We start from the raw sequence: 13,051 nt of genomic DNA, 5'->3' as shown, positions 1-13,051 counted from the left end.
CTTGTTCTTTCTTTTATTAATGCATTGCTTCACATCGATTGACTTACCGATGTTGAACGAAACTTGCAGCCCAGGAATAAATCCCACTTGGTCGTGGTGAATAATCCTTTTAAATGTACTGTTAGAGCCTAATGGCTAATATTTTGGTGAGAATTTTTGCATCTGTGTGCATCAAGGATATTGGTCTGTAATTCTTTTTTTTGATGGGGTCTTTGTGTAGTTTTGGGATGAAGGTAATGCTGGCCTCATAAAATGAGTTTGGAAGTTTTCCTTCCATTTCTATATCTTGGAACAGTTTCAGGAGAATAGGTATTAATTCTTCTTTAAATGTTTGGTAGAATTCCCCTGGGAAGTCATCTGGTCCTGGGCTCTTGTTTTTTGGGAGATTTTTGATGACTGCTTCAATCTCCTTACTGGTTATGGGTCTGTTCGGGTTTTCTATTTCTTCCTGGTTCAGTTGTGATGGTTCATACATCTCTAGGAATGCATCCAGTTCTTCCAGATTGTCAAATTTGCTGGCATCAGTTGCTCATAATATGTTCTTATAATTGTTTGTATTTCTTTGGTAGTGGTTGTGATCTCTAGTCTTTCATTCATGATTTTATTAATTTGGGTCCTTTTCCTTTCCTTTTTGGTAAGTCTGGCCAGGGGCTTATCAATCTTGTTAATTCTTTCAGAGAACCAGTTCCTAGTTTCATTGATTTGTTCTACTGTTCTTTTGGTTTCTATTTCATTGATTTCTGCTCTGACCTTTATCATTTCCCTTCTCCTGCTTGGTTTAGGGTTTCTTTGTTGTTCTTTCTCTATTTTAGTATTTTAGTTGTAGGGTTAGGTTGTGTATTTGAGACCTTTCTTATTTCTTGAGAAAGGCTTGTATTGCTATATACTTTCCTCTCAGGACTGCCTTTGCTATGTCCCAAAGAATTTGAACAGTTGTGTTTTCATTTTCATTTATATCCATGATTTTTAAAAATTCTTCTTTCATTTCCTGGTTGACCCAGTCATTCTTAGTAGGATGCTCTTTAGCCTCCATGTATTTGAGTTCTTTCCAACGTTTCTCTTGTGGTTGAGTTCTAGTTTCAAAGCATTGTGGTCTGAAAATATGCAGGGAATGATCCCATTCTTCTGGTACCTGTTGAGACCTGATTTGTGACCCAGGATGTGATCTATTCCGGAGAATGCTCCATGTGCAGTAGGGAAGAATGTGTATTCTGTTGTTTGGGGATGGAATATTCTGAATTTATCTGTGATATTCATCTGGTCCAGTGTGTCATTTAAGGCCTTTATTTCCTTGTTGATCTTTTGCTTCGATGATCTGTCCATTTCAGTGAAGGCGGGTGTTAAAGTCCCCTACTATTATTATATTATTGTTGATGTGTTTCTTTGAGTTTGTTGTTAATTGGTTTATATAACTGGCTGCTCTCATGTTAGGGGCATAGATATTTAAAATTTTTAGATCTCTTTGTTGAACAGACCCTTTAAGTATGATATAGTATCCTTCCTCATCTCTTATTATAGTCTAAGGATTGCCACCCCAGCTTTCTTTTGATGTTTATTAGCATGGTAAATTGTTTTCCACTCCCTCACTTTAAATCTGGAGGTGTCTTTGGGTCTAAAATGAGATTCTTATAGACAGCTTATTGATGGGTCTTGTTCTTTTTATCCATTCTGATACCTTGTGTCTTTTGATTGGGGCATTTATCCCATTTACATTCAGGGTAACTATTGAAAGATATGAATTTAGTGCCATTGTATTGCCTGTAAGATAACTGTTACTGTATATAGTCTCTGTTCCTTTCTGGTCTATCTTACTTTTTTTTATTTTTCCACTTTTTTTTTTTTTAAGTTTTCATTTATTTGACAGACAGAGGTCACAAGTAGGCAGAGAGGCAAGCAGAGAGAGGGGGGGAAAGCAGGCTCCCTGCTGAGCAGAGAGCCTGATACGGGGCTCAATCCCAGGACCCTGGGATCATGACCTGAGCTGAAGGCAGAAGCTTTAACCCACTGAGCCACCCAGACACCCCAGCTCTAACATATTATTAATTTCCATATTGATTAGGTCCCTAGCCTTCAGTACTTCAGTACTTCCTCTTGTTCTTTTTTTTTGTGGTGAGTTTTTCAGCCTTGTCATTTTATCCAGATAAGAATAGATGAATGAGAGAACAAATACTAAGAGGTTAACAATGACCCGAGAAAAATATATACTAACCAAATCAGGGGGAGAAGAAAGGAGAGAAACAAATATATGAATATATATCTTTAATTTTTATTTTTATTTTATTTTACGTATATATATACATGTATATATGTATACACACATATACATATGTGTGTGCATATATATAATATAATATTTTATATATTATATATATATATATATATATATATATATATATATATAAATAAAAGACTGGTGCATAGAATAGAGCCATACACTTGATTTTGAGTGTATTTTGGTCTGTTAAAAGAAACTATCTCCCAAAACTTTGAAGAAAGAAAAACTTACATATATTTTAAAATAAAGGTAAACATATCAAAGGGATGGAATATTACTGTAAAGATGAAAATTACATATATTTAAAAATAAACACGTCAAAGGGATGGAATATTACTGTAAAGATGAAAATTTAGAAAGATTCTAAAAAAGCATTGATAAGAAGTTGGTTGAAAAAAAGAGGAAAGAATGTTATCAGGCTGGAGACTAGAACAAAGCCATGCAGTAGATTTAGGGTATATTTTCATCTATTAGAAGAATTGTATTCCAATTTCCTTTAGAAGAAATTGTATTCCAGTTTCTAATTGGAATTTCTAATACAATTTCTAATAGAAATAGAAATTGTATTCCAAATTTTTAAAGAAAAAAACCTGTTTGTATACAAAAAATAGGTTAACTACAATGAAGGGATAAAATATACCCATAACAATGAAAATTTAAAAAGATTTTTAAAAGGGTATTGTTAAGGTAAAATAGTTTAAAAAAATTAAAATACCAAAGAGAAAAGGTTAAAAAAATTTAACTTTGGAAGAGTAAAGGATCATGGGGAAAAAGCCATTTATTCCATGTGTTGCTTTCCCCTAGCTCTGGAGTTCTGCAGTTCTCATTGATAAGTGAACTTGGTCCTAGCTAGATGTTCTTGCTGATCTTCTGAGGGAGGGGCCTGTTGCAGTGATTCCCAAATGTCTTTGTCCAAGGTGGAATTGCACTGTCCTTGTCAGGATCCAGGCTAAGTAACCTGCTTGGTTTTGGTCTCTGGAGCTTTTATTTCCTGAACACTTTCCATATAGCTTTGGCGGACGGTAATGAGGATGGTGGCCTCCCAATCTCTGGGAGGAGCCGAGAGCTCAGGGCCCCACCCCTCAGTGCACCCTCAGAGAAAAGCAGTCAATCCCTCCCATTTCCGTGGTCTCCAGCTGCATTCTGTGCTCACCTGGCCTGTGACTGAGCGTTTCTGTCTCTGGTGCATGGTCCTGTTTGGAGTCTAGAAACCCAGCAGATTTCTGCAGTGTACTTCCGTGCTGCTCCTCTCAGGAGGAAGGAGGGAGTTCTCCCTGGATCTGCTACTTGTGGGGCCCCTGCTCCGAAAGCAGTGGCCTGACTGCGCTGGAGATTATGGTTTAAGGTAACCCCAAGCTTGAGTCCACTGCGTGGCTCTTTAGCCTGCTTCCCTGCTCCGATACCTGGGGCTCTGTCACAGTCCGGTACCCTGGTCTTTTTGTGACCTCACTGGTCCTGAGACCATACTGTCCCCGTGAGGGCTCCGCTCCCACTTAGCCTCTGGAGCAATGTCCCTCAGTGGACAAGACTACTGAAAGTTCCAATTTTGTGCTCTGCTGCTCTACCTCTTGTAGTGAGCTGGCTCCATGCCCCACATTCTCTCTTCCCATCTGTTGCCTCGGAATCACTTCTCCACATGTCCTACCTTCCAGAAAATGGTTGATTTTCTGTTCCTAGAATTGCTGCTCTTCCTCTCTTCTATTTCCTATTGAGTTTGTAGGTGTTCAAAATGGTTCAATAACTATCTAAGCTTAACTCCTGGGACCTGATATTTATGCGTCCTACTCTTCTGCCAAGTTGCTCCTCCTATTCTATTGCATATCTCTCTTAATACTTATGTCAGCTTTGTGGAGAAAGTGATAATACTACCATTTCACAGTGTAAACAGGAACTTTAAGAGAAAGAATACATAGCTTCTCTAAGGCAAAAAAGGAAGTAAGGGGCAGAACTGGGATTCAAATCTAATTCCTACTGGTGCTGACAGAAAATTTGCTAAATATTACTTCCTTTTCTCAACTATGCCCCATAGGTGCCTTCTGTGTTCATAAGGCTTTTCTGGAATTTTTAAAGTTTTGATTCTAAACCTAAAAGTTGGGGGAAAAAAATCCTTACTCTATTCCTTGGGGGGCTCTGATTGACTCAGAAGATCTAGGCACACTGAGAGTGAAACTCATTAGAAATCTCATTTTATGGTGGGTGTCTACCAGGGATAGATAGGAAATATGGCTGCCCCTTCATGAGGAATCCAAAGATGAGGCCACTCTGGCGTGGACTGGAAATTGTTATGTCAGAACAGCTGCCTAAGTAGTGTGCTATTCATCAGATGACCTTTGTTTTGCAACTGGAATATTAGAAGCGGAAATGGGCTTTCCCTGAGAAGATCATAATCTTCCCAGATAACTGCTGAGCTTCCTATATCTACCTATAGTTACCCTTATTGGCTTGGAACTATTCAAAGGAAGAGACTATGTCACTTAACTTTCTTTGTAATTTCTAATCCTTGGGAATTTTTTTTTTTTGGTAAAGATTTTATTTATTTACTTGAGAGAGAGACAGTGAGAGAGAGCATGAACGAGGAGAAGGTCAGAGAGAGAAGCAGACTCCCCATGGAACTGGGAGTCCGATGCGGGACTCGATCCCGGGACTCCAGGATCATGACCTGAGCCGAAGGCAGTCCAACCAACTGAGCCACCCAGGCATCCCTAATCCTTGGGAATTTTTTTTAACAAGTTAAAAAACTTAGCTAGATGACTGAGGTCTTCATTTGAAGGAAAATGGATTCTAATTTTCTTCCCAAATATCCTGATGAAGATGTTTAATAGATGTAAGAATATACAGTATATATACTAAGTCACCTAGAGAATGTACAGATTTTTTTTAACCGAGTTAAGACAAGCAAATGATACATAAAAATCCCTTTTATCATTTAGAAATAGTTTTTTTTTATCATTTATTTTATTTTATTTTATTTATTTATTTGACCGAGATCACAAGTAGACAGAAAGGCAGGCAGAGAGGGAAGGGAAGCAGGTTCCCTGCTGAGCAGAGAGCCAGATGTGGGGCTCAATCCCAGGACCCTGGGATCATGACCTGAGCTGAAGGCAGAGGCTTTAACCCACTGAGCCATGCAGGTGCCCCTAGAAATAGTTTTTTTAATTGATTCTCCTTCAGAGAGTGTTCTGAGTCATTCTGTTTCTTTTATTTTGAAACTAATATACTTTTATTCATTTCTATAATTTCCTGATTCAGTAAGTAAAAGAAAGTTGTCACAAACCCATTCATATCTACTCCACTGAAGAAGTCAATGAAATGTTTAAGATGAGGTGAATTAATCATTTATTAGATTCACAATCAAACTTATTTCAATTATTTTAGGGACTCATAAAATTAGGAGGTTTTGCCTGTGGCCTATTATCAGAAAATTTAGAAATATAGAAGGTTTTCATTCTGATTCATTAGTTTCCTGTTTTTATTTTGCTGAATGTAAACTATGTAGAAAAACTTTATATTACATATATTTAAAAGTATTCTGTATACATGTTCTACACTTGAGTTATTTTTCTTGTATATTGATTGCCTGCTTGTTAAATTTCACTTGTATTGTGAGGATTTAACAAAGAATTTTTTACAAATATTAAAATGAATAGTTTTCTGTAAAAGTCACATCGTTTTTATTATGATAGGTGTGTTAGAAGAAGCCAGATTTTTTGGTATTGACTCATTGATTGAACACCTGGAAGTGGCAATAAAGGTAAGGCTCTTTTTACATTAGCCAGTGTTACAGTTATTTAGCTGCCTCCCAAAATGCGCCACTGATTTCTTAATAATCTGTTTCAAGAATTCTCAACCACCAGAGGATCATTCGCCAATATCTCGAAAGGAATTTGTTCGATTTCTGCTAGCCACTCCAACCAAATCAGAATTGCGTTGCCAGGTAATTAAAGCAGACTTTTATGTGAATTATTTGTGTCAGCAAAGCTGTGAGTAAAGTTTAACATTTTTCTTGGATTTTTTTTCCCCCTCATGTTCCTTTTTCAGGCAAGATACAGTTTAATTATGGGTGATAGCATTAATTTAATCCCAAAATGGTTAGCAAAAAAAGAGATGTAATGGCCTTTTTTATTATCTAATATGCCCCATGTGGCAATTTGAATAGTTCATCAGAATTGCAGCAATTAAAATAAAAAGTCCATTCTTCGTACATTTGTTATATATGGCCAGTCAGTGGTAGATACTTTTATGTATTAAAGATTTTATAAATCTCAATACTTACTTTTTAAGAATAAAACTACCTTGAATTATTGAATACTTATAAAATAGATAAAAATATATAAACAATACCTATTAATACTTACATGGCCAACAGAGACAGTTCTTTAGAAGTTTTTGCACATGGGGCAACTGGGTGGCTCAGTGGGTTAAGCCTCTGCCTTTGGCCTGGGTCATGATCTCGGGGTCCTGGGATTGAGCCCCATGTCGGGCTCTCTGAAAAGTGGGGAGCCTGCTTCTCCGTCTCTCTCTCTCTGCCTTCCTCTCTACATATTTATGGTCTATCTCTGTCAAATAAATGAATAAATCTTTAAAAAAAGAAAAAAGAAAAAAGAAATGTTTGCACATAAAGTATAGCCAGACTGGATTTTAATGTTATATTTAAAGTTGTTTTTCTAAGAACCCATTAAGGATGCTGGTTTTATATCTAAGTTTTATCTGATCATGTCTTCTAGTAAACTCCAAATGACTGACCTGCCAGTTGCTTCTAAGAAACTTGGGGTTAGCTACAGTCATTAAATGTAATATAACAGATGGTTTAAATTTTGTGACAGTTTGTCTTTTCTTAATTTTAGGGTTTAAACTTCAGTGGTGCTGATCTTTCTCGTTTGGACCTTCGATACATTAACTTCAAAATGGCCAATTTAAGCCGCTGCAATCTTGCACACGCTAATCTCTGCTGTGCAAATCTTGAAAGAGCTGATCTCTCCGGATCAGTACTTGACGTAAGAATCATTTTTTTGTTATAAGAGAGAATTAAATGTTTAGTCTCTTGAACAGTATCAACAAGCAGAAATGATCTCTCTCTCTCTCTCTATTTGGGGTTTTATTTGAAAACATAGTTTAAGTTGATAAAACCCAAGGTTCTAAAAGTGAAATATGTTAGTTTTGCAACTTTAATATCCTTCAATAAATGAAGACCTGAAATATTTAGCAACTAATAAGAAATGAAATCTTGAAATTAGATCCTCATCCCTTCAATATACTGTACTTTAAAAGGACTTCTATTTTAAGTGAATTAGGAGGGTAAAGCTGAATAGGACCTTTGAGATCTTTTATTCAGCCCCATTCTTGGAGTGGGGAAATATTGCTCTACAGGTATTTGGCAGAGATATTGTGAAATAAACATGATGTGTGTCAGGTTGTGTAAGTTAGCATCTCTGTGTCTCTCCTTCTCTCTCTATATATATATACTTATGCGTGTGTGTGTTTACCATGTTTGTGTGTATATATATATATACATTTGACCCTTGTACAACACTGGGGCTGGGGCATTGGCCTCTGCGCAAAAATCCACATATAACATTTGACTCCCCCAAAAGGTAACTACTAATAGTCCACTGTTGACCAGAAGCCTTACCAATAACATGAACAGTCAATTAGCATTTTTTTTAAGATTTTATGTATTTATTTGACAGAGAGATCACAAGTAGGCAGAGAAGCAGGCAGAGAGAGAGAGAGAGAAGCAGGCTCCCCGCTGAGCAGAGAGCCCAATGTGGGCCTCAGCCCCAGGACTCTGAGATCATGACCTGCACTGAAGGCAGAGGCTTAACCCTCTGAGACACCAAGGTGCCCCAAACATAATTAGTATATTTTTTATATGTTGTCTGTATTATATACCCTACTCATACAGTAAGGTAAGATAGAGGAAAGAAAATGTTATTAAGAGAATCATAATGAGAAAATACATTTATAGTACTATACTATACTGATTTTTAAAAATCTACATACAGGGGACCTGGGTGGCTGTCGGTTGATCTTGATCTTAGGGTCACAAATTTGAGCCCCACATTAGGCTCCACATTCAATCCCAGGACCTGGGATCAAGACCTGAGCCAAAGTCAGATGCTTTACTGACTGAGCCACCTAGGCACCCCTCTATTTTTAGTTTTTTGAGGAACCTCCATACTGTTTTCCACTGTGGCTGTACCAGTTTGCATTCCCACCAACAGTAGATGAGGGTTCTTTTTTCTCCACATCCTTGTCAACACTCGTTATTTCTTGTGTTTTTTATTTTAGCCATTCTGAGAGGTATGAGGTGATAGCTTATTGTGGTTTTGATTTTTGATTTGCACTTCCCTGATCATGAATGATGTTGAGCATTTTTTCATGTGTCTGTTGGCTATCTGGTTGTCTTCTTTGGGAAAATGTCTATTCATATCTTTTGCCCATTTCTTAACTGGATTATTTATTGTTTTGTGTTGAGTTGTATAGGTTCTTTGTATATTTTGTGTGTTAGCCCCCTATTGGATATTTTATTTGCAAATATCTTCTCCCATTCAGTAGGTTGTCTTTTTGTTTCATTGATGATCTAATTTGCTGTGCAGAAGTATTTTCTTTTGGTGTAGACCCAATAATTTAATTTTGTTTTTGTTTTCTTTGCCAAAGGAGACTTACGTAGAAAAATGTTTCTTTGGCTGATGTCAAAGAAATTACTGCCTGTGTCCTCTTCTAGCATTTTTACAGTTTCAAGTCTCACATTTAGGTCTTTAATCCATTTTTAGTTTATTTTTGTGTATGGTTTAGGAAAGTGGTCCATTCTTTTGCATGAAGCTGTCCAGTTGCCCTTACACCATTTGTTGAAGAAACTGTCTTTCCCATTGTGTATTCTTGCCTCCTTTGTCACATTTTTTTTCTTTTGACGGGGACAGGGCAGAGGAAGAGGGAGAGAGTATCTTGAGCAGGCTTGATTTCACAACCTAAGGTCATGACCTGAGCTGAAATCAAGAGTCAGATGCTTAACTGAGTTGCCTAGGCACTCCTCCTTTGTCATAGATTAATTGACAATAAAAGTGTAGCCTCTTCTATACTCTATGCTGTTCTGTTAACTGTCTTCTGTTTTTGTGTCGATATTATACTATTTTGATTATTATAGCTCTGTTTTATACCTTGAAATCTGGGATTATGTTACCTTGAGTTTTGTTCTTCTTTTTCAAGATTGCTATTTAGAGTCTTTTATGTTTCCATATAAATTTTACGATTATTTGTTCTAGTTCTGTGGAAAATGCTATTGGTATTTTGATTGGAATTGCATTAAACCTCTAGATTGCTTTGGGTAGTATGGACATTTTAACAGTATTGGTTCTTCCAATCCATGAGCACAGAATATCTTTCTATTTGTGTCATCTTCAGTTTGTTTCATCAGTGTGTTTTATAGTTTTTAGAATATAGGTCTGTCATCTCCTTGGTTAAGCTTATTCCTAGATATTTTATTCTTTTTGGTGCAATTATAAGTAGAATTGTTTTCTTAATTTTTCTTCTACTTCATTATTAGTGTATAGAAATACAAACAGATATCTGTATATTCATTTTTGTATCCTGAGACTTTACTGAATCCAATTATCAGTTTTAGGATTTTTTAGTGAACTCTTTTGGGTTTTCTCTATAGAGTATCATATTATCTGCAGATAGTGAAAGTTTACATCTTCCTTACCAATTTGAATTCCCTTTATTTCTGTTTTCTTGTTTGATTGCTACGGCTAGAACTTCCAGTACTATTTTAAATGAAAGTGGTTCAAGTGGATATCCTTGTCTTGTTCCTGATCTTAAAGGAAAAGCTCTCAGTTTTTCCCAGTTAAAGATGATGTTAGCTATGGGTTTTTTTTTTTTTTAAATGGCAGCATCCCATTGTTTTTTGTTTTTTGTGTTTTTTTTAAGATTTTATTTTTATTTTATTTGACAGAGAGAGAGATCATAAGTAGGCAGAGAGGCAGGCAGAGACAGAGGGGGAAGCAGGCTCCCTGCTGAGCAGAAAGAGCTATGGGTTTTTTAAGTATGTTCTTATTATGTTGAAGTGTGTTCCTTTGTTTTTTTTTTTTTTTTTTAAAGATTTTTATTTATTTATTTGATAGAGAGAGATCACAAGTAGGCAGAGAGGCAGACAGAGAGAGAGGGAGAAGCAGGCTCCCTGCTGAGCAGAGAGCCCAATATGGGACTCGATCCCAGGACCCTGAGATCATGACCTGAGCCGAAGGCAGTGGCTCAACCCACTGAGCCACCCAGGCGCCCCGAAGTGTGTTCCTTTAAACCTACCTTGTTGTGGGTTTTTATCATAAATGGATATTGTACTTGTAAAATGCTTTTTCTCCATCTATTGAAATGGTCATATGGTTGTTACCTTTTTTTTTTTAACATGATACGTCATGTTGATTGATTTGCAAATATTATTTGTGTTTTTGTATGCTGGAAATAGACCACTTGATCATGGTGAATTCAGTTTTTTTTAATGTGTTGTTGAATTTGGTTGCTACTGTTGAAGATTTTTGCATCTGTGTTCATCAGAGATCCTGGCTTGTGGTTTTGTTTTGGTTTTTTATAGTCTTTCTAGTTTTGGTATCAGTAATAACACTGGCCTCACAGAAGGAATTTGGAGGCTTTCCTTCGTCTTTTAGTTTTTGGAATAGTTTGAGAAAAGTAGGTATTAACTCTTCTTTAAATGTTTGGTAGAATTCACTTGTGAAGCCATTGGTCCTGGGTTTTTGTTTGATTGGAGTTTTTCAGTTACTTATTCAATTTCATTGCTACTAAGCAGTCTGTTGAAGTTTTTTATTTCTTCCTGATTCAGTTTTGGGAGATAATCTATATTTCTAGGAATTTATCTATTTCTTCTAGATTGGCCCATTTATTGGCACATAATTTTTCATAGTAATCTCTTAAAATCCTTAGTATTTCTGTGGTGTATCAGTGGTTATTTCTCCTCTTTCATTTTTTTTTAAATATTATTCGTGTCCTCTTTTTTTTTTCTTTAATGAGTCTAGCTAAAGGTTTATCAATTTTGTTGAACCTTTCAAAGAATCAGCTCTTGGTTTCATTGATCTGTTGTTCTTTTAGTCTCTTTTGAATTTATTTCTATTTTAATCTTTACTCTTCATTCCTTCTACTGGCTTTGGACTTTGTTTATTCTTCTTTTTGTAGTTCTTTTAGGTGTATAGTTAGGTTTGAGATTTTTCTTGCTTCTTGAGGTAGGCCTATAGTGCTATAATCTTCCCCTGAGAACAGCTTTTGCTGCATTCAAAGGTTTTGGACCATTGTATTTTCATTTTTCTCCATGTAAAATGAAAATGTTATTAGATTGCTAATGCTAATTAGCAATTAACATGTTGAACATGTTAATAAACATTAACAGGTTTAGTATCTTATTATTTAATCTCCCATGTATTTGTGTTCTTTCCACTGTTTTCTAGTTTCATGCCATTATGGTCAGAAATTTGCATGGTATGATTTCAGTCTTTTTGATCTATTCTGGAGAATGTTCCCTTTGCAACTGAAAAGAATGTGTATTCCACTGTTTGGGGTGGAATGTTCCAAAATAACTTTTAGATCCATCTGGTCCAATGTGTTACTCAAAGCCACTGTTTCCTTGTTGATTTTCTGTCTGGTTGATCTATCCATTGATATAAGTGGGGTGTTAATGTCCTGTACTTATTACTGCATTATATATATTTTTTTCCCCTCCTGTGTCTGTTAATAGTTCCTGTAGGTGCTCCAAATAAATATTTGCCATTGTTATATCCTCTTGTTGCATTGTTCCCTTTATCATTATGTAGTGTCCTTTGTTGCTTGTTACAGTCTTTGTTTTAAATTCTATTTTGTCTAAGCTATAAGTTTTGCTACCCCAACTTTCTTTTCACTTCCATTTGCATGGTAAATGATTTTCCATTCCTTCACTCTCTTTTTTTCTTTTTTAAGATTTATTTATTTGAGAGGGTGAGTGAGCAGGGGGAGGGGCAGAGGAAGAGAGAGAATCCTCAAGCAGAGGCTCCCCACTGAGTTTAGAGTCTGACATGGGGCTCAACCCCAAGATCATGAGCTCATGACCTAATTTTAAGAGTTGGGTGCTTAACTGACTGCACCACCCAGACACCCTTCCACTTTCAAACTGCATGTATCTTTAGGTCTTAAATGAGTCTCTTGTAGGCAGCTTATAGATGGTTCTTGATTTTTTAGCCAGTCAGTCAGCCTACATTACATCAGCCTACTTTTTTTTTTTTTAAAGATTTGTTTATTTATTTATTTATTTACAAGAGAGAAAATGAGCAGTGGGGGGAGGGCAGAGAGAGTAGGAGAGAAAATCCTCAAGCAGATGCCGTGCTGAATGTGGATTGTGAAGCTGCGTTCAATCCCAGTACCCTGAAATTATGACCTGAACCAAAACCAAGAATTGGACGCTCAACTGCCTGAGCCACCCAGGCACCCCAGCCTATATCTTTTGATTGTAGCATTTAGTGTATTTACATTCAAAGTAATTAATGATATGTATGTACTTACTGCCATTTTGTTACTTGTTTTACAATGGTTTTTGGAGTTCTTGGTTTCCTTTTTTCTATTGCTCTCTCCCTTGTGGTTTGATGGCTTTCTTTAATGATTTATTTGGATTCCTTTCCCTTTATTTTTTGCATATCCATTACAGGTTTTTGATTTGTGGTTACCAGTAGGTTCATATATAACATCTTATATGTACAGGTATCTGCATAAGGTTGGTGGTTGCTTAAGTTTGAACCAATCTTA

General features: G+C 36.3%; 1 protein-coding gene across 2 annotated transcripts in view; it reads left to right on the top strand.

Moving 5' to 3' along the window:
- KCTD9 (potassium channel tetramerization domain containing 9) overlaps positions 1 to 13,051 on the top strand; it is a 43,548-nt gene that overhangs the window by 21,612 nt on the left and 8,885 nt on the right. For both annotated transcript variants that reach the window (XM_059372009.1, XM_059372001.1), the window contains exons 7-9: positions 5,959 to 6,026; positions 6,114 to 6,209; positions 7,120 to 7,269. In XM_059372009.1, coding sequence (XP_059227992.1) covers positions 5,959 to 6,026; positions 6,114 to 6,209; positions 7,120 to 7,269 — 314 coding nt within the window. The remainder of the gene's footprint in view (positions 1 to 5,958; positions 6,027 to 6,113; positions 6,210 to 7,119; positions 7,270 to 13,051) is intronic.

Source organism: Mustela nigripes, chromosome 1 (genome assembly GCF_022355385.1).
Source record: "Mustela nigripes isolate SB6536 chromosome 1, MUSNIG.SB6536, whole genome shotgun sequence".
NCBI lineage: Eukaryota > Metazoa > Chordata > Mammalia > Carnivora > Mustelidae > Mustela > Mustela nigripes.
The sequence above is the reverse complement of the archived record's forward strand: the minus strand, read 5'-3'. Positions and strand labels throughout refer to the sequence as shown.